The following is a 17,961-nucleotide window of genomic DNA, read 5'->3' on the forward strand; positions in this document are numbered from 1 at the left end:
GTGTTGTTACATAGTCCATGCCGGGTGCAGTGGAAAGTCTGGAGCCGGGAATATCTATTTTATATGGAAGTGGCGAAAGTCAAATGGTTCTTGCCCTGATTACTGCTTTTAACAATATTTAAAAATTCCTTCTTTCCCCCAGTAATTTTATACATTTGTTGGGAATTCACCTTTCCTATTCTGTGTGAGTACCTGGGTGTGAACCAAGAACTCTTCCCTTCCCATCTGGAACCAGGCCCTTTTGCCCCAGCCAATTTCAAGAACCTCTCAGTTCAGGGAAGCAGAGAGGTGGAAATGTTAAGAGGTGACAAACCCCCCAAAATGTTAGAAGATTGTTTACCTCCAGGAAGGGGACTTGGGCTGGGGGTTGCAGGGGTAAGTCGGAGACTTCTATACCATTTGAATTAATAATATAGAGAGAAAAATAAACCAATCAACAAATATTTAAGTAAGGGCTCTATTATTCACTCAGAAGATATTGAGCACCTAAACCACATCAGAACACTGCAATAAACAAATGGAAAATGTCCCTATACTCAAGGACCTCATTTTCTAGAAGGGAATAGGAGTAAACAATCAACACACTTTGAAATAGATATAAGCCTGTTAAGGAATAAAGCAGGGTGTTGTGAAAGAGGTGGAGGGGCAGCGTGAGCTTGTATGCGTAACGACAGAGGATATAGGATTCCTATATAGGAGAGGCTTAGGGGCAAAAACCTCGCTCTGGAGAGGTGTTTACTCAGCTTTAAAGTTTCTGTTTACCTAGGAAGCACACTATTTTTACATACAACTCATGTTACAGATCAATAAAGAGTAGAAGTTTTCTAAAGTTATTTTTATTTACACTTCACATGAAATTGAGAAAATGTTAACTATCCGTATCAAAGAATTTATATTTCTCACTAGGAGAGAAGTGTTGGAGGGAGGGTGCTAAAAACCACTCCTTGGCTTTGGCCACAGATTATCAGAGAACACTGCTCTCTGATATATACAAAAGGGTTGAGTTCCAGTCTTCTGAGAGCTTAAAATTAAGTTGGGACTAACACACAAAAAAGACACATTTATACATCAGTTAGCAAATATTTGGAGAAGATGACTGTTTATCCTTCACTGCTTCTTCAGTTATGTGATCTCACGGAATTTTCCATGTGATAAGTACTAAGATGTGTTTCCATTGTTAAAAACCAACTTGAGTTTAACCTTTGAAAAGTGTTAGAACAACATATATGGTCAGGTGTTAATATCCATAAAGTGCCACAATATGAAAAAGACAAGAGAGATAAATGCAAATGGCCATTAAGCCCATGAAAACTGTCCAGTGATATGAATCAAAACAACAAAACTACATCTACAAACATTAAGTACCCACTGATGTCCAGAAGTCACAAACGGTGTACTCTAATCCACCGCTTGAGAACGTAAATTTTTTTTTCTGAAAGGCAGTGTGGCAGTTTATCTATACTTTGAGCCAGTAATTCTCACTTCTTTGAATGTATCCTAAAGAATAAAAAACAAAACACAGAGGAAAAACAACACGAGAAGGAACAATATTCATTACGGGGTTACAACTGAAAAATTGTCAGAAACTTCTATGTGCGACAGTAAGGGACGGATTAAATCACAATTTGACATAGTACTAGAGAAATTTTTTCTCAAGTTGCTTTGAAATTTGCAGCGAGCTGAGCCAATCTGTTTTGCCAACACTTGCCCACGTGCTGGCAAACAAATATAAACATCGTGGCCGCGTGGTGGGCACTTGGTTTTGTGCTTAGGGCCGAGTGTGGTGCTGCTTTATTTACTGTGGGCAAGTGGGGGGCGGGCGGTGGAGAGCGGGGACGGCAGAGGGGACCATGGCCTGCCGGCGCTCCCCTCGCGGCGGACACACCGGCCCCTAACAGACTCTCTGGGGGAAAACTGAGGCTCAGAGGTCGCCCCGCATCCAGTGACCTCGCCTCGAGAACTCGAGCGTCCGTCTTCCGGCTGACTTCGGTATCGGTCTAACCCATTTGCACACGGTTCGCAAGGGTCCAGAGGCCGGAGGCACCATTCCCGACTCAGACCTCGACCCTGCAACCAGACTCCCCACAGCCACGCCCACTGAGCCCCAGGGTCCGGCACCAAAGGGATGCGGGACAGGAGGTCGGTCTCCCTGGGCAGCGCCCAAGGGCCACGGCGGTCCCCCGCTCCCCGCGACCCGCAGGGACTCCGAGGGCTCCCCCGTCGCAAGTCCCGCTCCTGACTCCGGGGAGCTGGAGAGGCGGCGAGGAAGTCGTGTCCAGGGCTGCGCTCGGCTCGGCCTAGTCCAGTCCGTAAACCTTCGCTCCTCCCAGAGGGCTGCCTCTGCTCCCCGGCCCGGCCTTGTCCGGGCGGCGGCGGACCCAGCTCCCAGCCATCCAGCTTGCTCATAGGCCCACGGCACAGCGCCCGCCCAGGCCTGGATCCGCGCGGAGCGGAGGGCGTGGCGTGGCGTGGGGCGGAGCCAGCGGGTTCGCGCCAAAATCGCGTAGTTGATCCCTCCCCCGCGGGCTACGTCGCGCCCTCCTTTTTTTTCAAACCCCGGGCTGGGCGGGGATTGGTGGACTGGTCACTCACGTGGTTAACGGTCGCGGGAAGCCGCGGAGCCCGAACTTGCTGCTGGACCTGCGGAGACCCCAGCCTCGGCGCCCAGGCCCCCCCCGCCTCTGCAGAAGAGTCCGCGCCGCCGCCGCCGCCGCCGCCGCCTGCCGCCGCCCCGAGCGTCCCGGAGCCGCCGCGCAGGCCCGCCGCCGCGGTCACCAGGCGCGCCCAGTCGCACGTGGCGGACCCGCCCCCTGGGCCGGCCTTGCCCTGGACTCCGCGGGCCCAGGTTCTCCGGTCCTCCGTCCCGGCCCCGTGGGCGCGATGAGCTTCCTGAGCCGGCAGCAGCCGCCGCCGCCCCTCCGCGCCGGGGCCTCCTGCACCTTGCGGCAGAAGCTGATCTTCTCGCCCAGCAGCGACTGTGAGGAGGAGGAGGAGGAAGAGGAAGAGGAAGGCAGCGGCCACAGCACCGGGGAGGACTCGGCCTTTCAGGAGCCTGACTCGCCGCTGCCGCCCGCGCGGAGCCCCACAGAGCCCGGGCCCGAGCGCCGCCGCTCGCCCGGCCCGGCCCCCGGCAGCCCCGGAGAGCTGGAGGAGGACATGCTGCTGCGGGGCGCCTCCCCGGGCGCGGACGCGGCGGGCGGCGGGGCCGAGGGCGACTCGTGGGAGGAAGAGGGCTTCGGCTCCTCGTCGCCGGTCAAGTCGCCTGCGGCCGCTTACTTTCTGGGCAGCTCGTTCTCGCCTGTGCGCTGCGGCGGCCCGGGGGATGCGTCCCCGCGGGGCTGCGGGGCGCGCGGGGCTGGCGAGGGCCCCTGCTCGCCGCTGCCCGACCACCCGGGCACCCCGCCCCACAAGACCTTCCGCAAGCTGCGGCTCTTCGACACGCCGCACACCCCCAAGGTGAGAGGACGTAGCTGCTGGGGCGCCCCGATCCCGAGCCGGCCCAGCCTTTTAAAAAGGCAGTGGCGCCGGGAGCCGAGCGCGGCGCTGCCCGGGTTCGGTTACATAACCGCCGGGCCGCACCCGCGCTCGCTCTTCTGCGCCGCAACAAAAAAGTTGGCAGCCCCTCTTTTGGGCCCTGCCCAGAAGTTGTCCGTTAAGATTAAGTAACTGAACAATGGGCCTCGTCTGGAACTTCTTCATCTTTCAAAGGGGCTGATCGGCGCCGTTCAGGTGGCTGACGATTTAACGCCAGCCGAGTCGGGGCCGCCCCGAGCGTGGCAGCCGGGAGTGTGACACCGATAACGTGGTTTGGAATGATGCTCGAGTGGTCCTGGCCCGACCACCTGACACTCCCGAGCGCCGCAGCCATCTGGTGCCTTTTAAACGCAGTGATCGGTCCTGTAATTTGGGCGGCGCACGCAGGAGTTCGGTTAAAAAAAAAAATTTCATGCGCTTATCGTTTCGTGTCAGGTGGTCTTATGGGGGAAAGTTTGAGATACGGAGGGAGACTGCGCTTCGACTTGGGAGAAAAGGCTGGCCTTCGAGCATTTACAGTCTTAAAAAGATTCGTAAATAACTCAGGGGTAGCGTTTAAGCCTCTTTCCGGACAGAATATTTATTGGGTAAGCGTTTGTTTACACCCTTGGGTTTGCAGTTCCCAAGTTTGGTCAGCCTAAGTGTCCGGATTAGGAACGTCCAACTGTTAAAAACCAGCATTGGTGTTGCCTGGACCCTCAGGCTTTCATATACCGTTGATAAGGTATCTTAAAGAAGTAGGTGTTCAGCACCTGTTTGCTGAATGGCTAGTGAGTAAGCAGATGACCACTTCTAGAACTTTAGAAGTAACACAAGATTTTAAAACGGACACTTTCCGAAATTAAGACAGGTGCCGCATTTATAAGATTAATGCAGGAAATGCACCTTTTTAAGTGAGTCAGTTTCAGTACCGTTACTAGTCATAAACCTCAGGAAGATGTGTGCTTTTGTGCTCTACTGTTTGCTGGCCGACTTGCCCACGGCAAGATCCCTCTGGAAGTGAGGGGAGGAGTCCTACGGAGGAGGCTTTCAAAGCCCTACTTGGATGGGGGAGGGGAGCTTTTATGGGGCTCCCTGACTGCTTTCCATTTTTAGATGGATTGAAAGGTTTTGTTAACTTTTATCCTCTAGAATGAACTTAATTTTAGTCTGCATTTATATTCTTTTTAGGGTTAGAGACCTTATTTTCAGAAAAGGTGGTTAGTATCCAGCTTCAGGCTCCTAAGTTAACCACTGTTTATTTTGCTTGAAAGATAACAAAGGCTTGTGTGTTGTTTTGACCTACACATTCAGCCTCCTGAAAGCCTTGTTGAAAGTTAGGTTGAGAAGGCCAGCTATAGCACTTGGATCCTAAACATTTTTTTTTTCTCCCCCTCCTAGAGTTTGCTCTCCAAAGCTCGAGGAATCGATTCCAGTTCTGTTAAACTCCGAGGTGTTTCTCTATTCATGGATACAGAAAAGTCAGGAAAAAGGGAATTTGACATACGACAGACTCCTCAAGTGAATATTAATCCTTTTACTCCAGATTCTGTGTTGCTTCATTCCTCAGGACAGTGTCGTAGAAGAAAGAGAACATACTGGAATGAGTAAGTTATTTATTATTCAACAGTTTGGTTCCTCAACCACCCAAGATTGGTTTGGTATACTTATTAAAATTTAGTTTCAACTGAATGACATGGAAGTTTATGCACTGAGAATTTTCTCCATTACTAGCAATTCTCAGTAATCACCTGTGGAAAAGAGTGGTGTGGGAAAGGAAGGAATAAAAAGCCTAGATAGTAGGAAATCTGCTGGTGTCAAAATGAGACAGGCAGAGAAGGTTGATTTACAAAGGCTTTAATTTTGATATGTGTGGTGGTGTTGGTGTATCTAAGCAAGAACAACATTTCCATCAGTTGAGCTGTATCTTGTCATTACAAAATTAAATGATTTCTTTTCTGTTTTCATTCATTAAATTTTCATTTTGTTACATACCTTTCAGACAAAGTTTTGGATCTCTAGTTGATGTATATGTCAGATATGTTGATGGAAAAAATAATATTTTTCAGTTCCTGTGGTGAAGACATGGAAGCCAGTGATTATGAGTTTGAAGATGAAACAAGACCTGCTAAAGTAAATAGCTTTTGATTTTATTGTTTTTGAAACTTGATTTTCTACATCTTAACAAGCTACCACATATACATGTTAAATAGGCCACATATGCAAGCTACCATATATGCATGTTAAAACATAAGATATAATTTTTAGGGAGGAGTCAAGATGGTGGAATAGGAGGATGCGGAATTTGTCACTCCTCACAAGTTCATCAAAAACACATTTACAAATGGAACAGTTCCCACAGAGCACCTGCAAAACATAAGATATAATTTTAAAATTTCACACATAGTGCTATCACCATAGTGAAAAAATCATTTTCATACCTTTGTATTATATATATATATATGGATACACTTTTTATTACAGAGAATTACAATTACTGAAAGCAATATGAAGTCACGATATACAACAGAATTTCATGAGCTAGAGAAGATTGGCTCTGGAGAATTTGGTTCTGTGTTTAAATGTGTGAAGAGGCTGGATGGATGCATTTATGCCATAAAGCGATCAAAAAAGCCATTGGCTGGCTCTGTTGATGAGTATGTATTAAAGATTTTGTCTTCTGCTCTTTTGTTCAGTATGATGTTAGAAATGTTAAGGTTTTAGGTGGTCAATCATTGAATTTAATTCTCTAACGTTTGAGAAGTTGTAATGATTTAATCAGATCCATTTCATTTTGTACCATTAGTTCTTACTGGACTTGGAAGAATAATATAAGGGGTCTGATCTTGGAGCCTAACTTAAATTTCTTATTTCTAGTAGCATCCATGAATTCATAGTAAAGTGGAGTTTCATCTCTTCTGAATTCTAGGGCCAGCAAGCTTCCTTCTTTCTAACATTCTTTAATGGAAGTCTTTGGAAAAATCTGGTACAGAGTTTTAACTCCCTCTCTTTCAAGCAAGTTGTCCTTCAGCATAATGATAGATCCAGAAGTCAAGATTCTTTTATGAACTTTCAGATAAATTAACTCAGTTCAGGCTTGAATAAAAATGATTTACCATTCTCTTAATCTCAAACTTCTAGGCAGAATGCTTTGAGAGAAGTATATGCTCATGCAGTGCTTGGACAACATTCTCATGTAGTTCGATATTTCTCTGCATGGGCAGAAGATGATCATATGCTTATACAGAATGAATATTGTAATGGTGAGTAATATAGTGGTTCCCCTGTAAACTCGTAAGCTCAAGAAAATGAACACCAAGGAGATATTTCTTTTAATCTAAAGTCTTGCTCTAACTCTGTATATCTTTTACCTCTTGTAAATTCAAAGATCAGAAGCCTGATCTTTGAATTTCAACATGAATTTCAAGTGCAAGTAATTCTTACGTGGAAGTTAATATTGAAAACCTTGTCCTTGCTACCTGGATAGTAAAACCGTGCATGTTATTTGTGTGCCTGTTACTCAAATTAAACTGATTTTCTTGAGAGGACAGCAGCCTTGCCATATATATTTTGGTATCCCTAGCACTTAGCATAGTGTGTGTGGGGGATATAGTAGTTAATAATCCAGGCTCCCTTCATCTAGCCTTCCCTTTCCATTTCATTTTATGTGCTGCTAAAACTGATATTGGTTACTCATAAAATGACAGTGACTCTCCATTGATATAAATTTAGCCATTTGTTGAATCTTGCTCCCCCTTCCATCTATCCAACCTAGTTTACCACTAGAATGCCCTGAGATGTTTCTATAAAGTAAGAGTTATGCTCTTTTAGTTCCCTAGTTGTGCCTCCCTCCCTCCTTCCCCCGCTAAAACAAGCATTTATAGAGGTTTAACTTTGGACCTTTGTATAGCTTTGAATTTCAGCAGGTCCTTCAGCAATCAACGTGTGTCCTTCCTTTTTTATTAAAGCTTTACCAGAGTCCTGGCCTCACTTCTGATTCTTACAGGCAGCTGTTATTAAATACCTAAATCTTTACATATGATGGATTTTTATTTCTGTATATCTTCAGTGAATATTAGAGAATTTAGAACTTAATGAACAGTCGAGTAGCAAAGATTATTTTTGTTGATTCTCATTTTTTCTTAAGACCAGCCATTTCATAGCTTGTGAATAAATAAGTGGTATAGGTAGTAGATTCAGGTTTTCTGTATTTGAAAACAATGGATAAAACAGAAGTAAAAGACTCATTTCTCATACCTGACTTCTCATTGAGTTGTCATTTTAATCTCCACCCTTGAAAGAATAAGTGCTCAGTATACAGCATTGCTGCTATTTTGTTTCACACATCTCTTGAAATGTTTCTCTTCATACCGTCAAAACATTTTTGAAGCTATCGCCCATGGCCTTGTGTTTCTTAACCTCCATTTTTTAGTAACTGCATTTAATAATAGTACAACTTTACCGTAATACCTTCTCCCCTCCATATTTGCTAGACGCCATCTCCTTTTAGTTTCTTTCTGCCTCTCACCTTGTTGGATGTGGCTGGCTCTCTTAAGTATTTCAGCCACGGTCCAGATACATGGTTGTGTCATTCAGATGATTTTGAGAAAACTCTTGGGCCTGGGAGCCGGGAGGGAATGAGCCATCTTGCTAACCCTCTCAGATTACAGAGACCTTGTCCTGTAATAAAGTTAGATTATAAAATAATCTTTTGAAATAGTTTATTATTTTGGAGCATTGTAAAACACTTAAGGAATATGGATCTTTAAAAAACAAATAGACCTCTGTAAAATAGGACTGCCTCTTTGTATGGTTGTTTATTTTGCTTAGATGAAAGACAGTGAGGCTATCTAGACACATTTGTGAGCTCTTCTTTTGTTTCCCTTTTCCACCATTCTCTGCACATAGACCCTTGAATGTCCTAATAGGCCTGGTCTTTAGATCCTTTCCTACAGTTTCACAGGGAAGGATTCTGTTATCATTCATTTGTTGTGTTGATTAACTGATATCCTTTATCTTAACTGAATTTCCTTATTGTCTCAAACATCGTTTGCATTTTGAGCCTTTTTTCTTGGTTTGGTGATAGACTGAATTTCTACTCTTGATAAACAGGTGTAGAAAAATGTTGATCGATAGGGGAGGAGAACCTGAAATATAAGATCAGTGGTTTGCTTTTCTCACCTCTTGCCCTTTCAGCAACAAGATAGAAGGAACTGGCCTAGCTGTAGTTGCTAGACCCACTAAAAAGCAGCCATGTTATTTCTTGGTAAACTTGATCTAGGACTCCAAGCTCACTTGTCTGACAGGCTTCTTAACCTGCTCCATCCTAGAGCCCTCCTGCAGTTCAAGATTTGTTCAAGTTAAGTTCAGAAAACATACTTAATCCTAAACTCTCCAGGTGTGTGATTTATTTATTTTTAAACACATTTGACGTTTTGTTATTCAGTCTTGTTCAAATTATAGGACCTCCTTTTCTGAGTAGTATATCATTGACCTAGATTTTATTACCTTGGTTCTGATTTTATTATTCCCAACTAAGCTTTAAGTGGAAGTGGTTTATTTATTTATTTATTTATTACGATAACTCCTCGTTTCCTCTGAGACAGAGTTCCTCAGAGACAAAGTTTTTAAGTATAAACTTAAAGTTTTTTAAAGTATAAACAAATGAGCTAATTGGTTTGACTGATTCTATAAAAGCAGGTTATGTTCTTATTCATAGTAAGGGTAGTATAAATTAAAACGATACTAAGATACTGTTTTTTACCTACAAAATTTTTAGACTCTTGTTAAGTGTGTGGGAAAACAGGTATTCTCACACATTAAACATGGGAGTATGAATTGGTACAGGCTTCTCTAAGGGGCACTCTGTGTGTGTGTGTTATTGCCCCAGATTTATCTTCCAAATCCCCAGATTTACATAAGCTTGTGCTAGCAGAATTTAAGTATTAGCCATTTTGAAATCAGAAACTGAGTGTACTGTTATTTTATGTGAGCTTTCAGAGGCAATCAGATCTTGGCACTGATGGTGTGAATACCAACCCTAAGCGGTTTTGCAGGATAAACAGAAATGGCCCTCTCAGCTACAGAAATTTATTCTATATCTAATAAAACACTGTCTCCCACACACCCTATGCATGTGTATGTTACATTGTACATACCCTTTGACCCAGCAGTTTGTTTGTAGGAGATATAGTAAATACGTGTGAAATGACCAATGTACGAAGTTACTCCTGAGACCACAGTATGTAGTATTAAAGGCTTGGAAATTATTTCTAAATGTCCATCAATTAGGGGATTGGTTAGTGCATTACCATTCAATTATACAGTGGAATTCTGTAGACACAAGAAAGAAAGGGGTAGTTTTGTATATTGGTAGAGAATGATCTTCAAGATAATGAAAATATGTTTTCGCTTGTGTAAAAAGGAGTTGAAAAGAATACGTAAGAAACTGATAACATTGATTTACTCTGTGAAAGAGAACCAGGTGCATTGCTGAAGTATGTATTCATAAGACAGAGACTTTACATTGTACTTTGTACCCATGTGAGTGTTTTACCTACTGAAAGAATAAATAAAATTTTGATTTCACAAACAGGTTGAAGAGAATAGGTCCTATATAAAATGTCACTTTCTTGGTTGCGTGTGGTCATACAGTAAAGATGGAAGAAAAATAATATTTCAGGAAGAAGAAAATTCTAATTTTTCTTGTGTTTGTTAGGTGGAAGTTTAGCTGATGCCATAAGTGAAAACTACAGAAGCATGAGTTACTTTACAGAAGCAGAGTTGAAGGATCTCCTTTTGCAAGTTGGCCGGGGCTTGAGGTATATTCATTCAATGTCTTTGGTTCACATGGATATAAAGCCTAGTAAGTATTATAGATTCTCTGACCTGTGTTCTTTAGGGTTATAGAGAATAAATGACTTCATTAAAATAATATGGGAACATAAACATCTTACTTTGTTTTTTCATTGTTAGTTTTAAAAGATTTTTGACCCACTTATTAGTATTGTTTTATTTCCCATCACCTCTTCCCTTGTTATCCCAAATTTGAAATAACAAACTCATTTTTACTAAAAGTTAAAAAAAAATGTGCGGCATCTTATGGGAACCACTTAGTCTCGGAGTGGGACTCAGGAGACTAAAAGAACCTGTGTTTAAAGCCCGTCTCTTGTACTAGGCTATAGATCCATAATTTTAAATTAATGCCGGTGCCACTAACATGGTTATTAGAATAAAATGAGAAATTTGAAAACATAGGTGCTACAAACCTGGAGGTATTTCTAGTCTGTAAAAGAAATAATAAAATTGTCACTGTATGACCCAGAAAACAAAATGATAGATGTATTGTGATTATAAATGTATTTAAAATGTTGCAGATAAATAAGCACTGGAGAGTTTAGGAACATAGTGGTTTTATTTTTTTTTCTCTTTACCGTTCGATCATTTTCAGCTAAAAAATTGATTTTTATATATAAATGGCTCTAGTAGATCGACCATACTATGGCTCAGAACAACCTCATAGTATTCTTTCAAAGGCTTATGAGGTTTCAAACTGAAGGTGCAGTGGTACGAATCAAGGTCTAGGCCTACATAATTTTAGGTTAAACTGGAACAAAATTGTATTACAGAAGTAGTAATTAGTACATTGTAGAATATTTTTAAATATAGACAAGGTGGACTAAAAAAAAATTAAATTCCCATTCTTCTATTAATCTTTGGAACTACAGTTAGAATGTCAGTGCTGCTAAAAAAAAGTATGCAAGTGAATCGTACACTAACATTTTAGTGCAAATCCCTCTCATTTAATCAAAAATAACATCATAATGTACGTACTGTTTTATAACTTTTTTTTTTTTTTTTTTTTTGCGGTATGCGGGCCTCTCACTGTTGTGGCCTCTCCCGTTGCGGAGCACAGGCTCTGGATATGCAGGCTCAGCAGCCATGGCTCACGGGCCCAGCCGCTCCGTGGAATGTGGGATCCTCCCGGACCGGGGCACGAACCCGTGTCCCCTGCATCAGCAGGCAGACTCTCAACCACTGCGCCACCAGGGAAGCCCCATAACTTTTTTTTTAAGACGACTGTCTCTACCTTTCCATATCAGTAAATTTTTATATCATCTAGTAGCCAGATCATATTAAAATTTTTCCTAGTTGACCAAAGTCCTTAACAGTTGATTCGTCCAAACTCGTATCCATTTCAGGACCGTGCATTACACCAGGTTAAATCCATTTTTCTTTTTTAGGTTTTACCCTTCCCCTACTTAAATAATAATAATAATACAGACCTTGTCTTGCAAGATATCCTTTCTTCTGGGTTTGACTGGTTGCTTCCTAGCTTATTCCTTTCTCTATCCTATAAATTAGAAGTTATAACTAAAAGGTTGATGGATTTAAGTTAAACATTGTAGGCTAGGTGTTTTTAAGTTGAATTTAATGGGGTGCGTTTTTTTTTTCTTTTTTAATCTATGGAAATATGTGTGATTCATGGGAATTTAAATCATTTTGCACAACTTAATTATATGAATTATGTGAAGAATTTTTGTACATTAACTTGCTAAAATGTTTATTTTCAAAAAGGAAAAACTATATTTGAACTGATGGCAGTTAATGTGGATCAGTAAGGTTTGCCCATACTCATAGCTTGTATTAAATGTCAGACAAACATAGTGGATGCTTATATTACAAGTACAAAAGTTGAAAATATTCAGGTGTGTGAAGTTTTAAATTTATAAATATCACCATAAAACAAGTTGTCCTGTAAATAAAGCAAAATTGGAAAGATGACTCTAGTGAATGTAACATTTATAAATTCTATACTATATTGATAAAACTACTAAAATAAAATCTGCCACTAAAACTTATGTTAATCATGAGCTTACCTGAATTAGAAAAAAAAAAATGTGTACAGCAGAAATAGTGAACCACAGAACCTCATTGGGATGTAGATGCTGTATGGTCAGCCAAACTCAATAGCTACATGACTTATTCTTTTCACACCAGTCTTGTAGCATTAGATTAAAATTTGTTCTTTGGCAGCATCACAAATTAGTATGTTAATTGCCTTTTGTATTATTTCTAAGTAATTAAAACTGCTGAAGATCAGTGTGTAGATGACAAGGGTCTAATGCAATGGTTTCCAAGTGTTCAAGAACCAGTGCTAGGCCAGAAAATATATTCCTAGAAAATATAGTCCCAGTTCTTGTCCCCTGAGATTTTCATTCTCACTGGGTTTGGTGTAGAACACATAAGAATCTATATATTTAAAAGCTTTCTGGTTGATTCTGTTATATGACTTGTTTGTGAACTTTGGTTTAACTGTTAACTGTTAGTATGGCTTACCTAAATAACTGTTTGACAGGTAATATTTTCATATCTCGAACTTCAATCCCAAATGCTGCCTCTGAAGAAGGAGATGAAGATGACTGGGTGTCCAACAAAGTTATGTTTAAAATAGGTAAGAAAGAAAAATAACCAGATTATTTCCTAAAAATAAAGAGGGAGAGGCTGGTTTGTTTTAATTCTTGACTGTATTTCTTTCAATACTTCTAGGTGATCTTGGGCATGTAACAAGGATCTCTAGTCCACAAGTTGAAGAGGGTGATAGCCGTTTTCTTGCAAATGAAGTTTTGCAGGAGGTAGTTTTTCTCCTTTAAGCCATTTGCTTTGTAACACTTACCAGTTGCTAGAAAACTAAATGCAGATGTACTGAAATTTTAAGCTAATAACTTGTAGAAAGGTAATACAAAATAGAAAGTGTAAACTGTTAGCTGTGGACGTATTTAATCTAGCAAAAGTCAGTAAAGGCAAAGGTTTATCATATTCAGCAGTGGTGGAGTTGCAGTAAAAGAGAAATTTCCATACACTACTGATGGAACTTTAAAATGGCATTGCCTTTTTGGGGATCAAAGTGTTAGTATTGGGACTTCCCTGGCAGTCCAGTGGTTAAGACTTCGCCTTCCAATGCAGGGGGTGCAGGTTTGATCACTTGTCGAGGAGCTAAGATCCCACATGCCTCGTGGCAAAACGTAAAACAGGAGCAATATTGTAAGAAATTCAGTAAAGACTTTAAAAATTGTCCACATCAAAAAAATCTTTAAAAAAAAATGTTAGTATCTTTCAACATTTTAAAATCATGTACCCTTTGACCCAGAATTTCCATTTCTAGGAGTCTCTCCTTCAGAGATAGTCATGTACAAGTAAATTGAGAACGATGTACATATGTATTTAGCAATAAGGGAATGATTAAGTAAATTATGGCACATAGTTAATAGTGCTATTTCAAAAAGAGTGTTGCAAAATATTTCTTGATAAGTTTTGAATAAAAATAGAACAAGTAGAACAAATGAAGTGTATGATTCCATTGTTCTTTTTATTTTTATTTATTTATTTATTTATTTATTTATTTATTTATTTATTTATTTATTTATTTTGCGGTACACGGACCTCTCACTGTTGTGGCCTCTCCCGTTGCGGAGCACAGGCTCCAGACGCGCAGGCTCAGCGGCCATGGCTCACGGGCCCAGCCGCTCCGTGGCATGTGGGATCTTCCAGGACTGGGGCCCGAACCCGTGTCCCCTGCATTGGCAGGCAGGCGGACTCTCAACCACTGTGCCACCAGGGAAGCCCCATTGTTCTTTTTATATGTATATTTGTGTTTTATATGTATATGCATATTTCTGACTTGTTGATGTATGTATGTTTTGTATTTTCATATGAATGCCCCTAGGGGGATAGGAGTTTCTTCTGAGAGTTGAGTTGGGCTAGTGATAAAGAAGAGGCCTTTTAGAAATGCCTAAATACTTTTAGAAATGTGTTTACTTTCCCATCCCAGAGTGTCTATTATTTTATCATTAAAAAAAAATAATAATAGGGCCTCCCTGGTGGCGCAGTGGTTGAGAGTCCGCCTGCCGATGCAGGGGATACGGGTTCGTGCCCCGGTCTGGGAGGATCCCATATGCCGCGGAGCGGCTGGGCCCGTGAGCCACGGCCGCTGGGCCTGCGCATCCGGAGCCTGTGCTCCGCAACGGGAGAGGCCACAACAGTGAGAGGCCCGCATACCGAAAAAAAATAAATAAATAAATAAATAAAATAATAATAATAATAATCTCCCCAAATTTAGCTTGTTCTCTGAATAGGTCCTAAACTTAAATGTGGCATTGGACATTTTAATTTCGTTTTATTTCTCACCCAAATCATCATTGAGGTGTAATCTTACTTTATTTTGGTCATTTTTATATTCCCTTAAGTTTTTCTTTTTTTTTAAATTTTACAGAACTATACTCATCTACCAAAAGCGGATATTTTTGCCCTTGCCCTCACAGTGGTATGTGCTGCTGGTGCTGAGCCTCTTCCCAGAAATGGAGACCAATGGCATGAAATCAGACAGGGTAGATTACCTCGGATTCCACAAGTGCTTTCCCAAGAATTTACAGAGTTACTAAAAGTGAGCATTTTATATATGAGGCACTTTATTGACATGATTCAATATTTTATTAAATTGCATGTCTTTACATTAATTTTACTTCTCTTTTTAAGGTTATGATTCATCCCGATCCAGAGAGAAGACCTTCAGCAATGGCACTGGTAAAGCATTCAGTATTGCTGTCTGCTTCTAGGAAGAGTGCAGAACAATTACGAATAGAACTGAATGCTGAAAAGTTCAAAAATTCACTTTTGCAGAAGTAAGTGATGGGGTTTTTGTTTGTTTTGTTTTTACTTTCTCATTTTTATTCTCAAATTTTAATGAGAGATGATTTAGGCTTTCCATCAGTGAAGAATATAGTGGCTTGGCATGTTATATGGTTAAAGATTGGGGATTTCTGCTTTACATTGGTTTTTGACCTATAAATTTGTGTTGTTTCTAAAGTTTGAAATTATGGACTTAAAATTTTTTTAAACTTGCATATATTTGCAGTGGTGATAATCCCCAAGCCCCAAATTGTCACAAAAACTAAAATGAGCAGGTATCAGTTTTTTCCCTCCACACTCTCAACCATAAACTAACATTTTCCTTGAAACATTCTATTCTACTTATTTATATGAAAGGATGAAATAAATGTCGATTAGGTTAGTAGATGATTCTCATATTTGCTCTGAATGACCTCTGACATTTTTGAAAACTGGTTGGAATGATCATTCTAATTCATTTGCTTTATTGCTGCCGTTTTGATTCTAACCTAATAAAACTGACTTGAAATATTTAAAGGTTCCTTTGCCATTAGTTTGATAGCCATCATAGTTCATATAAAGAGGAAGTGGAATTTTCCTTTTGTCTGTATTCTGTAAAGAGATTTTTACAATATTGTATTTTTTCTTTCCTCAGCTGCATCTTAGAGTAATGATATCATGCAAAGATCTCCCAACTGATAATGTAGTTTGTGTTTGGCCTCTTAGGATCCCTTCCTAGGATTAACACAGTAGGTGAAAAGTCTTGTTTCCTATTTTTCCGTTCTTAGAGAACTCAAGAAAGCCCAGATGGCAAAAGCTGCGGCTGAGGAAAGAGCACTCTTCACTGACCGGATGGCCACAAGGTCCACCACCCAGAGTAATAGAACATCTCGACTTATTGGAAAGAAAATGAACCGCTCTGTCAGCCTTACCATATACTGAACTACTCATTTCCCACCCCCCAAAAAAACTGTGACAAGAGGAAGCTAGGTTGAAATCACTGCTAGAATCCAGTTTGCAATTACTTTCTCAATCGGTGTAAGTAGTTTTACTGAAATACCTTTTAGGACTTTTATTTGTGAATTACAGTTGAAAGCTGTATTTTGACCAGTGCTATATCAGGCTTCTGTCTACTTTTACCAGTCTGTCTTCTGTAGGATGTCAGTCACTGTTGGATGTTACACCAGCCTTTCCAGGGTTAACCACTGTGGTGGTGTGCTGCTTATAGTTAGCTGTTGCATTGTAATAAAAGGTATCTGTCCCTGTAGTGACTTGTAAAAAAGGACTCAAGGGCTTTATTACATACCTATTTTCCCTTTGAAAAGGGAAATGCTAAGAGACTCAGTACTCCTCAGCCTTCAATGTACCTGTGTGTCAATCTTATATTTCTTTTTTTTAAATTGTGAATTATACTTGTATATCCAACTGGGAGCACTTTGTAGGCATTGCATGAACCATGGAATGATATTCTGTGGAAGTACTGCCTTGTGAATTTGCTGCTATTTTAGTTTTGTCTTTGCTGTAAAATTGTAGCATTAAACAATCATCGTTGTTAATAGGCTTTCTTTTTAAAACAATTATGTGAAATATGTAGCTGCTCTTGATGAAAAGCAGCTATTTGCCTTTTTTTTTCTTTGAACTTTGAAGCTAGTGCATTGGAGAAATGCACCTTTCCCCCCCACTTTGGAATGCTGTATTAATGTAGTATAATTATTACTGGTTTTGTACTTTTTCCTGATAATGCCCTTCCCTGACTCTTTTTAAAAAATGTTTCCTCCCTCCACCCAAGTTTTGTACTTGATTATATTGTTAGTCTGTTTTTTAAAAGTTTTGCCTGGTTTCTCTTCAATATTTGTGTATATAAACTAATCTTGGTGATACTGTACATAGCTATTTGAAATGCCAGAATGACTTCTGACTGTCCCAAGCTTATCACAAAATATGTTTTATGTGTGATTAGCCATTTGACTAATAATACTGGCTAACAGATGTTGCAAAAAAATAGAATTTGTTTATTGTTTGTTTTCCTATTTTGGTTTAAAACATGTTTGCACTAGTCTGTTTGACTTGTGTTTTATTAACATTGATTGGCATATTAAAAGTCACTCTGAGCTAACCTTAATTGTCTAAATCTTTGTGATGCCTGTTTTCTACTATTTTATCTCCATTATCACTACATTTTAAAATGTAGAGTATAATGTATATGAAATACTAAAAGCAGAGGGCACATTTTTGACAGAATATGAAACACTGATTATTTAATGATGAGCTTTAGTCTACATTAGTTACATTTTGAGATTTAACAAAAATTTACCCATCAACCCTCAATGTTTATTGTCATAAATAATATCTTTATATCACATTGCATATTATGCATTTGATCTGCTAGAAATGTATAATGTGGTTTAAGATAGCTTTAGATTATTAAGTGAATATAATGGATAGGACTCATAACTTTTTAATTTGAACTGAGTCACAGAAGAGAGTTTTGAAGTGGGGAGGGTTTTAACTCACTAAACTGGGCTGGATTTTAGAATTGAGAGTGCAAATTTAAGTGATTAACAGTGCTAATTCTATGTGACATCTTTTTCTACGTAGATTAGAACCAGAGAGTAAGCAGTGAAGGCCTTTTAGCAGGTAAAAATGAACATTGCAAAATCCTTGGGCTTTTTGATCATGGGTACATCATTTCTCTTGATTAGGGTCTATTTCTTTCTGCTATAAACATTTCTAACAACCTTGATTATTTTAGCTTTTAAGCCCATGGCATGTTAAAAAGTA

The 17,961-nt window shown here is 40.2% G+C and overlaps 1 protein-coding gene across 1 annotated transcript; it reads left to right on the plus strand.

Moving 5' to 3' along the window:
• The first annotated feature begins 2,758 nt into the window (after positions 1-2,758).
• On the plus strand, positions 2,759-17,317 carry WEE1 (WEE1 G2 checkpoint kinase). The gene is made up of 11 exons (XM_060103463.1): positions 2,759-3,456; positions 4,915-5,120; positions 5,583-5,646; positions 5,998-6,170; positions 6,655-6,776; positions 10,232-10,378; positions 12,872-12,967; positions 13,063-13,148; positions 14,786-14,956; positions 15,049-15,194; positions 15,969-17,317. The coding sequence occupies exons 1-11, from the start codon at positions 2,881-2,883 to the stop codon at positions 16,120-16,122; spliced, it is 1,941 nt and encodes a 646-aa protein (XP_059959446.1). The 5' UTR covers positions 2,759-2,880; the 3' UTR covers positions 16,123-17,317.
• Positions 17,318-17,961: the final 644 nt, after the last annotated feature.

The sequence above is a fragment of the Mesoplodon densirostris genome, chromosome 7, assembly GCF_025265405.1.
Source record: "Mesoplodon densirostris isolate mMesDen1 chromosome 7, mMesDen1 primary haplotype, whole genome shotgun sequence".
Classification (NCBI taxonomy): Eukaryota; Metazoa; Chordata; class Mammalia; order Artiodactyla; family Ziphiidae; genus Mesoplodon; species Mesoplodon densirostris.

Bases quoted from the DNA above. Each gene is read 5' to 3' on its own strand.
- WEE1 (XM_060103463.1), top strand. From the start codon at position 2,881: ATGAGCTTCCTGAGCCGGCAGCAGCCGCCGCCGCCCCTCCGCGCCGGG. The intron at 6,171-6,654 runs GTATGTATTAAA...TCAAACTTCTAG, and splicing joins TTGGCTGGCTCTGTTGATGA to GCAGAATGCTTTGAGAGAAG. The intron at 10,379-12,871 runs GTAAGTATTATA...ACTGTTTGACAG, and splicing joins TCACATGGATATAAAGCCTA to GTAATATTTTCATATCTCGA.